The sequence below is a fragment of the Idiotropiscis lumnitzeri genome, chromosome 15 (genome assembly GCF_059441095.1).
Source record: "Idiotropiscis lumnitzeri isolate Australia: NSW breed Sydney's pygmy pipehorse chromosome 15, RoL_Ilum_1.0, whole genome shotgun sequence".
Lineage (NCBI taxonomy): Eukaryota > Metazoa > Chordata > Actinopteri > Syngnathiformes > Syngnathidae > Idiotropiscis > Idiotropiscis lumnitzeri.
Genome location: NC_142405.1, coordinates 12,705,125 through 12,721,570, shown reverse-complemented (window position 1 = coordinate 12,721,570; position 16,446 = coordinate 12,705,125). Strand labels below are relative to the sequence as shown.

The 16,446-nt window shown below is 38.9% G+C and overlaps 1 protein-coding gene across 15 annotated transcripts in view; it reads right to left on the bottom strand.

Annotated features, from left to right (window-relative positions):
• hdac5 (histone deacetylase 5) overlaps positions 1-16,446 on the bottom strand; it is a 53,334-nt gene that overhangs the window by 13,966 nt on the left and 22,922 nt on the right. For 12 of the 15 annotated variants that reach the window (XR_015846601.1, XR_015846602.1, XM_088316257.1 and 9 more), the window contains 14 exons: positions 12,551-12,637; positions 10,778-11,022; positions 10,453-10,597; positions 10,245-10,350; positions 9,464-9,597; positions 8,101-8,232; positions 7,887-7,996; positions 7,267-7,383; positions 6,313-6,424; positions 5,126-5,239; positions 4,818-5,011; positions 4,625-4,743; positions 4,333-4,525; positions 34-145 (listed from right to left, as the gene is read on the bottom strand). Coding sequence is in view for 13 of the 15 variants with exons in the window: in XM_088316257.1 (XP_088172383.1) it covers positions 34-145; positions 4,333-4,525; positions 4,625-4,743; positions 4,818-5,011; positions 5,126-5,239; positions 6,313-6,424; positions 7,267-7,383; positions 7,887-7,996; positions 8,101-8,232; positions 9,464-9,597; positions 10,245-10,350; positions 10,453-10,597; positions 10,778-11,022; positions 12,551-12,637 (1,920 nt within the window). In the remaining 2 variants the exon portion in view is untranslated. The remainder of the gene's footprint in view (positions 1-33; positions 146-4,332; positions 4,526-4,624; positions 4,744-4,817; positions 5,012-5,125; positions 5,240-6,312; positions 6,425-7,266; positions 7,384-7,886; positions 7,997-8,100; positions 8,233-9,463; positions 9,598-10,244; positions 10,351-10,452; positions 10,598-10,777; positions 11,023-12,550; positions 12,638-16,446) is intronic. The other 3 variants (XM_088316262.1, XM_088316252.1, XM_088316264.1) reach the window with 1 other exon arrangement.

Below are 16,446 nucleotides of genomic sequence, written 5' to 3'. Positions count from 1 at the left end.
AGGGTTTAATTAGTATTTGTTTCACACACTGACCTGTAGTAAAGAGATGCCTGACAGGATTGACAGTGGCTGCAGGAGAAGACTGCGCTCTTCCCAGAGGTCTGTGAGGCAACGAGGAGGGGAATACACCCATCTGTTGCAAGGACTGATGGAAATGCGAGAAAAAATAAATAAATCAGAGAAGGATCAATGCACACATCTTCGCAATAAGGGAGCCACAATTAAGGTTTTACACACATTTACACTGCACATGTGTTCTATGTTCATTCGCATTTTTTTTTTCATCATGCAGTCTAATCTGCACTATTCAGCGAATGCGTGTGTGTGCGTGGCTGGCCTTCAAGTTTTGTGTAAGCAGTTCTATACAGACTATATATAGGGAATATTGCTGTGATCCCTGCTGTGAACTGGGTGAGTCATCACGTGTGGGTGGACACAAAACACACACACTCCAAGATGCCGAGATTTTGGAACACACACATACACGGCAGTGAGTCCAGTGGTTGAGTCACCAGCTGGTGATGTCAATGCAGCGTCAAATAAAGTGTTTGCGTGTGCGCATGTTTCAAACTGTCTGCATTTTCACCAGCACAGGCCAGAATAGGAAGACGTTGCCTTGTTTCTCCTTCCAATGACATGCGTTTATACTATACAATTGACTGGGTGACTTTGTGTGTCTGTGTGTGTGTATCTGAACATGTCAAAAAGTGACTAAACAAGTATCGCAACATAGGGCTATTTTATACACAAATTCCAAGTTGTTCTGTCCTGCAAAATGTCACACCTTTTATGGTATGATGAGTCACACGGCGCTTTTGGTATGTGGCAAATCTATTTAGTTACATGTGATTATATCAACGGTTGTTGCTTGAAATCTTGGTTCTGGTCCTCCTGTGTGCATTGCATCGTCACCCCTGAGCTTGTGATGATTTTCTCTCATGTGTCAAAAACATCCTCTTTAGGCTAGTTAAAAACTAAACTGTCCATAGGTGTGAATTTAAGTGTGAATTTTGTAGCGTTACCCTTCCAACTGCCCAAAAGTCAGCTGTGGCAATTGCTTCAAGATCATGGTTTGACAAATATTAATCCCACACAATTTTCAGAAGACTTGACACAATTATTCAATTATTGTCCATCAAAAAAAAAAATGTTTTGTGCGCCCATTTTTTTGGGGGGGTGCCTTTGCATGTTCTGCTACTTTAGTTTCCATACTTGAGTTATTCCTGAATTATTTATACTGAACACTTTGGCACTTGCTGTGCATACATAATTAAGATTTATCTTTGCTTTTCAGTGTGTTAATTAGTTACCTTAGAGTTGAGTCTGTAAAATTGCTGACAAAAAATAAATAACCAGAATAAGCAAGTTACCTTTAAAAAAGCATAGCAATTTTTTGTCTCCATCCCAAAGCCACAAGAACAGAAACAAAACTCACACAGTGGTTGTCTAAAATTCTTTCCATTGATCATTTTTTCCCCTCTCTCTCCTTTTTTTTTTTTTTTTTTACATTGTCAAGTACAGAATTAATGATGACAAATTTACAGCAAAAATATTTTTTTATTGTCTGAGACAAACAAGCACAGCAGTGTTTCTGGCACCTTGAGTGAAGCTTGTTGTTGTCTTCTATAGGCATTTTCATGGTTGAATGCTATTGCAAATAGGCTGTCTACTGGTGAATGAGGTGTAGGAAGGAGATTATGAGTCAAATGGTTGTCAATTTATTATTACAAATTGACATTTCGTGATGACAAAGTGTCACGACTCCGCAAGCTTAAGACATGTACTGGTGGCAAACTTGTAAATTACTGCCCAAACTGACATGTTAGAAAAATCCTACACATTTTCTGTGTAAATGGTTTACATTTAAAGTTTACATTTCTGTGAATGGCACAGAACCTTCAAATTACGGCTCCCCGATCCAATCAGCTGTTTTAAGACACGTCACACGGAAGTGTGACAACTCTGATGAAGTCTGACGTGACAGCCAAAACTGTCAGCGAGGTAAGAGTGTTTTGCCCAGCTCCGGAAAAAAAAAATTGTCCGGAAAAAGGAAAACGTGGTCGGCTCGGATTATTAGTTTTGCGTTTTTTTTTTTTTAATTTGATGCGCTACCGTGCTGCAAATAATGCACGGTGAGATTAGGTCTATTTATTCTGCTAGTACTGAGACCACATGTAATAGTGGGTTGGTTTTTAAGGACTATATACACACTTGTTGTTCAACTTTCTACTTAACACTTGAATGCTCGTTCTTCTCAGCTCCTGGCATGCGCACACACATACACACATCACAGTCGTCAGTCACACAAAAGCTGTCGCAATACACACAACACAACACAACACAACACGTTTTTCAAAATGGATTGTAATCGCGCCTACTTTTTGCTAACCCTTTATTATAAGCAAAACGGTTCAAAAAGCAGAGATCAGAAGTGCATGAGGCAAAAAGCACTCATCAGCACTGTCTTGACTCTATTTCCCAGAACGAAATTGGTCCATTTAGTGTCCGATTTTTTATTTTATTTTTTTTCAGAAGTTTCCCACAATGCCAATAATGCATCGTCACACAGCGCTGAGGCATTTTGCCAAAACCTCAAAAGCAATGTCAGTTGAGCAGCTCACCAGGCATTGGCAGCTTGTGGTCCTTCGTGTGACACAATTCCTGAAGAATACCGATGATTGCCGAACAAAAGCATTTTCATTGTTAGGGCCTTGCAAAGGGTCTAGCTATGACTCTAGGACGTTTGGGTTAAATGAAAAACTAATTTGAGGATTTTTAAAATAGATTTATAACTCAAAATACGGTGCACTTTGAACTTCCATGAGACTAAAATGTCACCAGTCCATAAATGAATGAATGTGAAATTGACTCGACTTGTGATACAAAATCGTTTAACCAAGCAAAAAAAAGGAGCCTTCAATTGGATAACTACTTCACTGATTCACGTGTTTAAGATTTTGATTGCATGAAATATCCTTTGATTTCGGAACCTCGTCACAGTACCCCGTGGTTATAATGAAGATATTAAAAGCGTTGTCAAAGGCATTAAATTACAAAGGTCATCAGCAAATTTTAATGAGAGATGACTTTGTGTCCCTAAATGTAGCGCATCAGGTTTTTAAGATATTTTCCTTTTTGTTTTTAAGTTTGAAACTTTTGAAATGCGGATTTTACCATGCGTTGTAATTTATAGCTTCAATATTTCAGGAAAAAATCCACCTGTTGCTAAATATAACCCTTAAATCATAAATTTGACAAAAATATATTACTGTATTATTATTATTATTAATAATAATATTATTAATATCACTTTTATGATTAATAGCACTTTTATTATTATTATTATTATTATTATTACTAATATCATTATTATTATTATTGACGGTTAAAGTAAAGAAAACTGTGAAAAGAGAACTCCATAATTTGGAACTTGAGGACATTAACTCAATCACTCTTAGTCCAGTAAAATGGATCTATAGCTGTCAAGGAATATTGACTTTTTAATTGCTTGGATGTCATGTCTCGAGAGTGCTTGCCCCACCCATCAAATGTGAAATTACACAACCAAGTATATTTTTGTGAGCTTGAATGAGCCATTCTACATTACATCCAATTAGGACGTAACGATATTATAACCAAGCTTCCGTAATCGCTAAATTACAATTTGTCACAGCTATTTTATTGGTTGTAGTTAATTTCATCTCTCGTGTTATTTTCTAATTCTTTCTTGCACAAGATAATCAGTTAGAGGGGCTTGTGTAATATGGAATATATAGAGTTTGATTATCCGCGATACAGAATAAGTGTGGGCCTATCAGGTGTACAATGTCATTTAATAAACACAATGAAACATCAAAATGTGAACCACATTATTATGCTAATAAATGGAACTATGAGAGCACAAATAACGGTGAGAGGTGAAAGCTGTTATCACCTTTCTATAAAACACGTTTTGTATTGATCAAACAACTAATTGATCTACAGTGATGTATATACTTTATGTACACCTGCAATCATAAGTACACATACAAGGATTTGTACGAGCCTAAAACACCTAAGGTAGGGTGCAGTAAGTAGGTTTTGCTTGTGTGTTTGTGTATTTACAGCATTATATAACATATAACAGCACTTAAGTGAATTGTCAAATTTTGCAGAGCAGTATGGCAAAGGACAAGGAATATCTCAAGTAATAGATATGTCAAAATGGCACCTGCAACCATTTTGCGATGAACATTATATCCGCCGACGGGAGTGAATATTCTGCAACAAGTGGAACAGTAATAACCTCAACTTGTTCGGACCGTTTCAATAATTTCGAAAATATGCACAAACCTGAGAGTAGCTTCCCCTGCCGTCTTCCTCGCTATCCCCTAGCTGGATGACATCGTCTTCGTCATCCTCCTCATCCAGTTCACTTTCTGTGCTCTCCCCTTTCACGTGTACAATGCCTCGTTCTTCCTCCTTTGGATGCACACTACGTCGGTCAGAGGGGATCGTGGTGTCATCTGTCGATTCCGTCTGAGGTCTGCTCAAAATATACCAAGTGTTTATAAATTTAATGTATTTGCAACTATATAGTAAATAAGAATTTTGACTATAAATAAGCCATCTGCTTGGTGATCACCTGTGAATGCTTGTCCCTGCATCATCCTCCTGCATGTCATTGGTCTCTGTAAGCTCTTCGTCTGTCTCCTCTGGATGAGTGGGAGGTGGTCTGGGTAAGTCTGAACCCTTTGAAAGCATCTACACAAATAAGGTGATGTTAGCGCAAATATAAGAGCACTCATGGATTTGCAAGTGTGTGCGCGCATATAGACCTTGTAATGTTTCTCCAGAAAGTGCTGATGTTGCTGCTGAACTACGAGTTGCTGAAGGGCCTGGGGCGATTGGGGCAAAGGTGCACTCTGGGTACGAGCGAGAGGCCGATGGCGAGGCAACTTGTTGACGGATCGCATGCCGCTGGACACACCTCTCTCTGCTGTAACCAGGGGTGACTGGCTGTACATTGGAACTGATCGGGCAGAAGATCAAAATAGTAGAGGTCAACATAAGAAAAATACAAAAAAACAAAAAAATGGTTCGATTGCAATTGCACATGTAATACAATATGTGTGTAAATGTGTACCAGATAGCATTGCAGTTTGCTGTCTGGCCTGCTCCAGTAGTAGCACATGCTGTAATAACGAAGAATGAGCAGAGTGCGAGCTAGGAGGCTGAGTCTCAACATCATGTGCTACTCCTGCAAGAACACACATACAAAAAAAACTTTAAAAAAATGACTTATCTTCATTTCAACATTCAAAAGGAGCAATACTCAGCTACATTGCCTATGCTTTAATGAGAATGGGTTAATACAATTGTGTCAGCTTCACTGCTAAAAGAAGAGAACACAATAATAGGACAGAAACAACAACATCGGCTATTGAGCCTTTTTCAGCTCCCATGTTCACCTCTCCTCTGCACTTGTCGCCCACCTAATTTTGTCGGGAGCTCAGTTATCTCCAGCTGACAAAGAGGCTCTAAATCGAGGATCAAACAAGGCTGCAGTACTTTCGCAATCGTATCACAGAGACATCCACTAACTAATCAGTCAACCATGTACACTAAAATATTATTGATCATTTATTAGGCATACTGGACTAAAAATGAGTAAACATATTACTTTCTTTTATTTATTACTGAGCTGACAGTTGGGCTGGCCACTGACCAAAACCTCAGAATAGTTACACAATGAATAGTTTTTACGGCTGTCAAATTAAAAGGATTAACTATGGACATTAATTACAATTTTATAACGCACTAAAAATAATTAACGTTAGATCAGTTGTATTTAGTTCCGCTAGAAGATGATCTCTGCTCACTGTGCAGTCAAACTTAGAGGAGAGTTACTGTCGCAACGACTGACTTTTAGATAGTTTTATTTATAAATTAACTCATTAAACATTTCCTCAAAGGAGAAATCCAAACTAATTTGGACATTTTGCGAACCCAAATTCCAATACCATATCAGTTGTACGTCTTTAGCGTATCGTTCAAGTGTTTTTCCTGTATTACATATATTATTATATTATTACAGGAAAAGAACCATATTCAAAGATCAAAGGAAGCTATTAGAACAGTCTGAGTAGAAATATACTTTTCTATTTTTTCCACATTCATTCCAAGATTTCGGTTTGCCAAGCTTCGTAAAAAACATTAATTGAAAAACACGATTATTCACAATCAATTATGTACATTTTTGCGATTAATCAGTTAAAAAATTTTAATCGCTTGATAGTTTATGAATAGAATAGATAACGCATGAAAGCATACCCGCATGTAGGGAGGATGTGGAGAGAAACTTCCCAGTTAGAGCACCACCTGCCCGGAGTGACTGAATGGCTTGACGCTCTGCCTCCTGTTGGCTTGACAACTTCTGGGAGGCCTGGGAAAAGTTACAATTGCATTCATGATGATTTGGAGAAATGTAGATAATGTAGATGCATTCCGTGCGCAGGAGACCGGTTGGAGAGGCAGTAAGGCTCGGAGTTTAGGGGCAGGGTTCAAATTGTTTTACCATGGTGGGCATGGGAACAGAAATGGAGAAGGGGATAGTTTAAAAAAATGATGAGTTAAATATTTTGCGAATCAATTACTTAATTTGAGGAGCAAATTACAATATTCAAGGAGCATTTTCTTTCCCCGCATACTCCCATGGACTTGAAGGTTTTTAATAAACTAATAGAAAATACAACAATATAATAGGGCGGTTGAATGTCGGGCCGCAGCTATTGAATATTTCAGTGTTCGAGTATCGTGTTGACAATTCTATAGAATAATCATGCATTGCTGTAAAGGACATTTTTACCTAATACTTTACAAAGAATAAAAAAATGGTTTCCTTCTTCATATAATCTACAAATTTGTGTTTTATCATCAATACAGAAGGTTATACATAATATATATCTGCATACACACACACACCCCCACACACACACACACACATTCTGAATGCTACGCTACATTTTGTTTATCGTGGCCAAGAATTTGGGTGACAACACTAAATGCATTTTAGCATCAGTATCCCAATTCAGAATTTACCACCAACCTTGGTTTTTCATTAAAATATGAATTTATCAATCCACCTAACCCTATGGAAACATTCGGTAATCCAAAAGAGTAAAAGCACGCTGTCTACAATAGAAACGGTAACGCAACATCCATTCATTGCAAACGAAAATGATTTTTACTGTGCCGTCTACGTTGGTGTGAGTGTCTTTTGCCTACCGTGATGTGTGTGTTAGCAGGGAGGCCTAACGAGATATTGGGCAGAGATGGTGAGGTATAAAGACTTAGTGGACTCAAAGTCCCATCAGCCCCTAGCGTCTGATGAAGAGATCTAAGCTGCAAACACAAAAAAATGGTTACTGTACAATTAGGCAAGCTAGAATACGAGCAGACTGATTTTTTTTTTTCAGCCTTTGGATTCAGCAATGCACAAATAACACATTACAAGATATTTATTTGTGAGTTCTAACAAATTACTTTTTTCTTTAAAGCACAGAGGTGAACAACACAATTACATTTCATGCAGATGACAACAAAAGTCAAGAAGATGTGTGCTGGAGTCAGAGCTTCTGTGACTTTCAGCTTAATTACTCTTTGCAAAACCTGATTATTTCTTCATATTGTGTTTTATTCCCTTTTGCTTTTTATTTTATTCATAATTTATAGATGAGCATTAGTCATCCTGTCTTTGCAAATTGTAACTTGGCAATATTAAATGACACAGGGTCACCGTGCGCCACGCTGATAATGACGATAATGTGAATAATGATGATAATAATAACAAAAACAACAATGTAGCATTGAGTTCCTTACCGACTAGAAAATTCATTTTTGTTTACCTCAGTCTGTATGTTGGGCACAGAGCCAGTGTTGCCATTAGCAATAGCTGAATTTGAACTATTAGGACTGCTAGGCCCTGAACCTGGAGCGCTACTACAGAGAGGAGAAACTGTAAAAGAAAAAAAAAGAAAAGAAAAATCACATCATGGAATTTGCAACATATTCCACGACAATATTTAGCGTAATAATATTTCATAGTGTTATGGATCTAACCTGAAATCTCAATGGCTCTTTTCTTGAAGGTGCTGATGACAGTGCCATCTTTCCTTCTGAGGAGTGGAGAGCTCCGCCTCTCTGCTACTTTCTGTTTCAAGCGTGAACGCACCTTCAGGTTAGGCTCCGACACTGAGTGAAAGAGAGAAAACGTCACATCGTAGAGCTAATCCGTTTCACATGACTGATTAAGTAGACTTTAAGAGGAAGGAGTTTTGTTTTGTTTATTTTTTCTTCTTTTTTCTTGCCCCCACACGATAACTACATTTGTCTAGTGCTGCTGGTTTTGCTTAAAGGAAACAACATTATAAAAAGAACAAAAAAAGCCCCCAAAAAAACACAGTTGTACTTTTGGACACTTTTCACTTATCCTACGTCAGGAACAAAATGTGATTGTGTTTTTTAAGTGTCACAAGGGAACTCCTGAGGCTATTAAACAGACTTATTATTCAACAAGTAAAAAGTCAAGAATACAAAAGAGAGTACAAAAGATCTAGTATCTGCACAATTCACTTGAAAGGGGAACTGCAATACCTTTAGTGGGAAAGACTTGGATGGAAATTCTTTTGGGGAATATATTTCACTTAAAATAATAATTTGCTGAAACACTTTCAGTCTATTTGGGTAACAAATTTTCAGCAGGGAACATCTTGACTTGCCAGTATTTGACTTGGCCTCTATTCCTTATGAAACCACTCCAAATCTGTCGGGCTGTGAGAACATCTACTGTGAACGGCGACAGCACAAAATTATTTGATTTGGATTCAGGTCCATGATCTGGCTGGTTAAAACTTTTGGTAAATCCAATCATTTGGTTTGGATCAATACTTTTTGGTAAGTGTGCTATTAAAAAAATGAAATGAAATTCCTGAAAATAAAGCGCCCCCATCCACTTCTAGTATATGTGCCAAAAAAAAAGAAAAATCACTTTTCAGCCTTCTTGGTACTCAAAGCACTTTTACAATGTCACCGAGTCATTCAGGGTGGCATATGGTGTTCGCACGTTGATGACGCAGCATCAGAAGTAACTGGGGGTTTGTTATCTTGCTCGAGGATACATCAACAGGACACGGGGGAATGAATGCAGCCTGTCATCACACCTAGGTGAGAGTTGACCTTGCAATCACTTGAGTCAAAACAAGCCTAGCAACCTTTTTAGTGACCACCAAAATTTTGACCAAAAACTCTCCATCCTACTGATGCTAACCGTGCCAAAAACAACAGTCGCTGAATAGTTTAATGTTTGACAATAATGGGGGATGAACTACGCTGGAAATGTCTTTTAACGTTTCAATCTTGGAGAGTTAAAAAAAAAAAAATTGAAACCGTCTGACAGGGCTATGTCCACGTTTGTGTCCTCTACCTGTCTTCCGAAGTGGAAAGTCATCTTTGCCCTCGTAGTTACCCAGTAATGTGGGAAGTTTATAAGATGGAGGAGTTCCTGGAGCGTTACTCTGGGGTGGAGAATTTTGCTCCAGGGAAGTATTCTGGCCTCCCCTGCAGACACAGAAAAAGGCCAGCTGATAAAAAAAAAAAAGAGTCATAATACTTAATAATTTACTCTGGAAAGCACAACACTAATACGGTTAACTGAAAGGTATCTTCTATCACTGGGACAAGTTGCAATACTGACCAGGCTGTAGTAGAGATGCACAGACTAGTCACAACAAGATGTGTGTAACATTTTGCCTTTGAAGTATTAACGTAATAATACTTTCATTCTCCAAGTTTTAATTTGCAGTGGTGTAGAAATGCCTGCTACTAAGAGGAGACTCAATCACAACTGAATGTTTATAAATTTAGATTTAAAAATTCCGATTCAGATTAATTGATATAAAACCTGTTTTTGACACGTTATAATGTGCAAGTGGTCATGAAGTTGTGAGTGGTCAGTACATGTTCCTAGTCAAATCTATTCTTAGTAAAGTGGCCACGATAACGAATACTGCCATACAGTAAGCAACATGACATAATAGCAAAACTCACTATTTAAAATAGGTTAAAAGTCACAAAATTAAGGGAAAGATTTTGCCTAAATATTTGATGGCCCAAGTTAGTAATGAGGAATAACAAACACCCAATCATGCAATGATACAACTCTTCTCTGTGCTTACTACATTATTATTGCGGACATATATCCTTACCAGCACTTTGAGGAGAAGGAATGGTTCAGCCCACCAATGCCAGGTTCTTTCTTATTAAGAAGGAATTCCTGCAATTTCAACTTTACCTCGGTACTGGCAATGGCACCTTTCATAACATATAGACACAAACAAATAGAGTCAATGCAAGTGATAATGCGTAAGTACAAAAAGAAAATTGTCAGGAGCAGAAGCAATGGCGTGAACTGACTCTCTTTGCCTTTCTCCTTATTCCGAAGTAGAAGAAGCTGTTGCTCCAGTCGTTGTTTCTCCTGCTCTTCGTGCCTTTGTTGTTCCAGTTTTCGCTTCTGTTCCAGCTCTTGCTGTCGCTTCGCTGCCAGCAGTTCCTGTTGTTGCTTACGAAATGATAGAATTATCTAAATGACAAATATACCAACTGACAAAAATTGAAAATAAATTATATTATAGTTGTAGTGTGACCTACTTTGCAAAAATACACAAGCGGTGCCTTGTTCCATTCATTAGCAAATTGTTTCTCAAGGGAGTGCAATGTTTAAACTATATACAGTAAGTACCTTCAGGTGTTCCTGTAGCTGGACTTCATGTTGTCTGGTGAGTACTTCATGTTTTTTCTGGAATTCAGCAAATAGTAGTTGTTTCTGGAGTTCTTGTTGCTGTTTAAGAAGCACTAGTTCATGCTGGAGCTGCTGCTCTCTTAAAGTGGTGTCGACTCCTGCAGTTCCCACAGGCAAAGATCCCAACCTGGGCTCAGTGCGCAGGTCAACGGGGCCTCCTCCACCACCTGAGCCTTCTTCCGAACCTGGCAAGCAGTAAACACATTCATTCAATTTGGTTAACCATATTTTATTGACTATAACTTGTATAAGTCAGACCAGTCAAATAATAGACAAAGAAAAGACAAGTCACAATTTTGGGGGAAATTAATTTGATAAAAACTGAGACTAAGAACAGTACTGCATGGACTAGCAGTATAAAAAAAAAAAGAAAAAAAAAAAACAGATTCCGGCTTTGCATTGTGACCAAAGGTAGAATTCCAGTTGGTTATTTGTGCCTTTTGGTGCTATAAATAGTAAACCCTTGTTGTGTCAGTAGCTGCATGCTAAACGAGAGCCGTGACCATGTCTTCTTCGTCTTTCTAAATTTAATTTAATATATACAAGTCACAACTTAGTATAAGTCACAGGACCAGTCAAACTATGGAAAAAAAATGTTACTTAAAGTGGGAAAAATATATCATATATATATATATAACCATATACACAATCCATCCATCCATTGTCTGAGCTGCTTCTCCTCACAGGGGTAGCAGGTGTGCTGGAGCTCTCAGCTATCTTCAGGCAGTAGGCGGGGGACACCCTGAACTGGTTGCCAGCCAATCGCAGCGCACACAAAGACGCACAACCACTTGCGCTCACACTCACGCTCACACGCAGGGCCAATTCTGAGTGTCCCATTAACCTACCAGGCAAGTCTTTGGAATGTGGAAGGAAACCGGAGAACCCGGAAAAAATTCACACATGCAAAATGCAAACTCCACACAAAAAGGCAGGAGATGCCACGACCTCTGAACTGTGAGGCAGACATGCTAACCAGTCTTTACCGTGCCACCCACAGTTACACTAAATAAAACCTCTTTTCCAAGTAAGGAAAGGACACAAAAGATCCCTCTTAGTGTTCACTCATTAAGGTCAAAGAAGTCCACTCAAACATTATCTCACATGCCCGAAGTATTATTCCATAAAAGTGCCCTTGGTTTGAAACTTCAAACATTTGCGTTTCCATCACAAGGCTATGAGCCTTGCGGGTATTTTGGTAAGTAATGACGCATTTGAAGAACTTTTATGCATCAGACAATTTATTGTATAAAAAGTAAAAGCACACAGCTCATTTGTTAAGACGAGCCTTGTGAATGTGCGCTTAATAAGGTTCATAGCAATATCAATCAGATATGAGCATTGAGGGAGAAAACAAAATAATACAAATTTGAATGTGTGAAAATTATGAGGTGGCACGAACTAAGTTTCAAAGGCATCAGTAATCACCAAGCATCAAGTAATATCCATGGCCTTGAATTAATCAATTATTGATCAACTGTAAAAGACAAATACTCTGGCTGAGCTGCCTGTCGGTTGACTAAATGCACCATTACAATTTCTTGTCCCATTTAAAATTCAACCCCTGCTTAAATGGTGACAAAGTCCATTGAAAGCAAAAAAAAACAAATTCACGGTGGCCATCACCAGTTTGACTCAATATTTTTACTGACAGAATTTCCAGGGTCCAAGAACCAGACAGACACAAAAAGACAATTGAGGACTAGAACTCACCACCTTCTCCACCGACTCCTCGCTGTTCACTTGCTGTTCCTACCGGGCTCTGCATGCCTGATGGGAGGCTGCTTTTTACCTCCACTACTGCAAGGGAAGAGAGAAAGAGAATGACTGATTAGCTGGGACAATGTTGTCACAGGCACAACTATGGCTTGATATTTGGGGCACTAGAAACTGTATCTGAATTTTGTTGATTTGAATGTGAATTGCTTAACTTGAAGATTTGAATTGAAAACTGAATTATCGAATTGGAAAAACTGAATTTGAACTACATAAATAACAGAATTTTTCTATCTGAATTATTGTTGTTGTTGTTATGTACTGTATCCCCAGAAACTTGAAAAATGAATTTAAGACTGTGAAATACGTTTTTAATTACTCCAAAAAAGTGCACCTCACTAAAAATTCAATACTGCATATGCTAACATTCACTTCAGCGACAAACTTTAGGGCTCCTCTCGGATGAGCAGGTACATAGATTTTCGCTTCAGCCAATCAGCACTTTCGTTTTGAAGGCCGTGAACTGCATCATGAGTATTGCCAGCCAATTTCTAGTGGCACTAATATCAGCCCATACACAACAGTCTATTACCGTATTTTCCGGACTATACGTCGCTACTTTCCCCCTAGATTTTGAACCATGCTGCTCATACAGCGGTGTAGCCTTTCCGTGGATTTTTCTTTCACCGGTAGGGGCGCTCTATAGTTCAGAAAATACGCAAAATAAATCTTTTTTTTTTTTTTCTTCTTGGGTCTGTTCTCTTTTAATTAGCAAAGTAGTTGCCCTGTTAAAAGGCACTGTTTTAACAATTTGTTTATGTACCTTTATTTGCATTTCGAGTACAAAATCGTTCTGTACATGCAGTAAACCACATTTATTTTCAACATAGAAAACTGCGGCTTATGTACATGTGCGCCTTATGGTCGGGAAAATGCGGTGCATTATTGCCTGCCAACACAAACCAAGAGATGCAGTTCTTATTTCACTCGGATGTGCAATGATAATGTAAGAGGAAAGGAACGCAGCATCCTGGTGTCTACATAAAGCCACACGCTTTGCATTAGTCTAGTGTTGTCCGGTAGCTAGCTTGATTTCACCCCATTGTTTCCTTTGCACCGATTTAACCAATATTCAGAGGATGTGATGTGACAATGTTCCACACTAATCAATTAAAACAAAAGTTGCATTCACTCCACACCAAAGCAATTGGTGGGTTGGAATCACTTGTTTGGTCCTGGTTGCCAGTGACATTTTTAATTATCCCTCATTTGCATAAAAATCAGAGTGATATGGAGCACACGTCCGAGTATGCTAAGCTTGACATTGTGGAAACAGAAAGCCTCGCTGGAGTTTATGCATGATATTGACATGTATCTCATATGCAATATCCCCCCTTTCAAATGATGAAGTCGGCCACGTGTGTGTGACGTGGGAAATTGGAGACCGCCTTGCACCTCCCGATAGGAGGTCCGTGTGTAACGCCACACCAGCGTCTCATATTCTTACATGGTTCTTTAATATTTTTAATATGATCATGATTATAATTCGTTCCATGAATTGATTTTTACAATGATTCAGAAGGATTGTCACGCGCTGGTGTTATATTTATGAATGAAATACCATGAGGTTCACCACTTACGTCTACCGAACGGCAACCATTTATAGCACTTGGTAGCCTAAAATTTGCATGATGGATGGATGGATGCATAGATGGATAGATAGATAGACACACACACCCATTCTGGTGTATTTTGTCAGATATCACACTGACTAAGACTAGACAAGACAAGACTCAGCAACTTCAGAATAGACATCCCCAATTAGCTTATCGGCTTCAGTCAGCTACACTGATCTCTGGATATGTGTGTTAGTGTGTGTAAGTAAGATGGGACTTTTGAGAAGTGAGCCAACACTGACCCTGATCTGCCACATGCTGTTGGCTCCTGTTTCTTGAGCTCAGATGATCCCTGCTAATGGATTAGGCTACTTCCTGAAGATGCCGAAGATGGGATGTTAGGGCATCCGCTGGCCGGACAGGAAATAAAATTTGACCTTCCTCATAGGGAACTAGGATTTTGGATCTTCTTAACTGACATTACGCATGGCTTGGGCTTTACTTTGCTAAACCAGTAATTCCCAAATAAGTTTGGTTTATTTAGCTTCACTTTTGCCCACTTTCAACCATCAACTTTTAGGCTCCATAAAAAGTAGGAGGTAAGCTCATCAAACACCAACATCCACAATAAGTCTAAGCTTGTTAGCTCTGTCCTGAGTAGAGAGAGGAGAACGTCATTCAAATCCTGACTGACTTTTGTCCCAATCTGACTTTTTGACCTATACGATTGAGGATATAGCAGTGTTGGAGCTTGTGAAAAAAAAAAAAAAGCGAAGTTAGATATTCGTGCAAGATTAGTTCTTTAAAAATATATATCTCCTAATAGTCCCACACATGCAAAAACACACATCCAAAGGATCAAGGCAGTTTTATATTTGGTGATGTGTGACCATTCAGTTGGCTCAGTCAATGCGGGTGGTGCTTCTGCTACTGCAAAAAAAAAAAACGTTGGCAAGAGTCAAAGCGTCTAAAACCGAATGCTGGTAGATAAACACGATGTGTGTCTGCGAAAATGTGTGCAGCCACTCACTTCTCAATTACCTAAACAAATATTCTGGTGTTTCACGGTGACGCACGTGTCTCCCTTTCCACTACAACACAGACACTGTCCCGATGTGTATGTGTATATGTGAGACCGGACTGTGAGTGTGTGTACAACAGCCCTCTTGGCAAGAGAGCAGCATTCCACAGCAGCCAGCTTCTGACGTCAAACTAAAGACATTTATAGTCTTGTAAACACACACACAAACTCACACTAACATACAGTCTGGCAAAGAGGTGGGTCAAATCAACTTTTCAGTCAATAATATTAGCTCCTTAACGGTCGGCTGCAGTTATACACAATATGACATCAGATTAAATGGAATTAAGGAAAGACTTTACATGCATCTTGTCCAGAAAATGTATTTAAGTGGGAATGAATCTCCACTGTTGTAAAGCTTGGTGCTAATGTAACTTTCAGTTGGAATCAAATGGAAATGTCAGGCTTATAAAAAAAATGAATAAAGTAAAGAATATAATAACACTTACCTAACAATTTTGTTACAAGCATTTCAAGCATCGCCAGTCGGGATATAAGGCCAAAGATTACAATTTCAGTCACCATTTGGAGCCGTTGCTTTGTCAGGGAATTTTCAGACTTAAAAAGTCACAAGTTTTGAAATCTGAGCTTTTTTAAAAAAAAATAATAATTTGTCATGTTTCTGCATATATACTTCTCTGAACTGCTGCTGCACAATGGTATTTTGGGAAAACAATATTCATCATTCCTTTCCGTCTTTCTTTCCCTGTCTTGTTCATAACGCACTGCTAAAGGAAAATCGGTACTATGACGTCAGCCCTGCAAAACAGCAGAGACACACAGTGAGGAAGAACGAAAAGGTAAAAATAGTATAATGGCCGTGTGTGCTTTGGACAAATTAGAAGCCTAGAGTGAGAGAGCGTAGTCACATGTGTCCTGTTGCCATAGCGACATATGGGTGGGCCAGATGTATTAAGGGATGTTATAGGTCATCGAGCGAGATGCTGTCTTGATGTTGCGTGGCACAAAGCTTCATGTCTGTGGCGACTTCTCATGCAGAAGGACACCTTGTCCAGCGCTCACAATCATATAGATCGCGGGGTAAATATAGCACTCACATTTTACAGACCCTGAGGCACTGCCGTCACAAACTCTTGCTACTTGCTCTCGACTTTAACGATACAACGGTGTCCTGAAATAATGTTCAAAAACTTATTCTACGGCGCCCGTTGCATTCAGCAGCAGCCGCGCTAGTG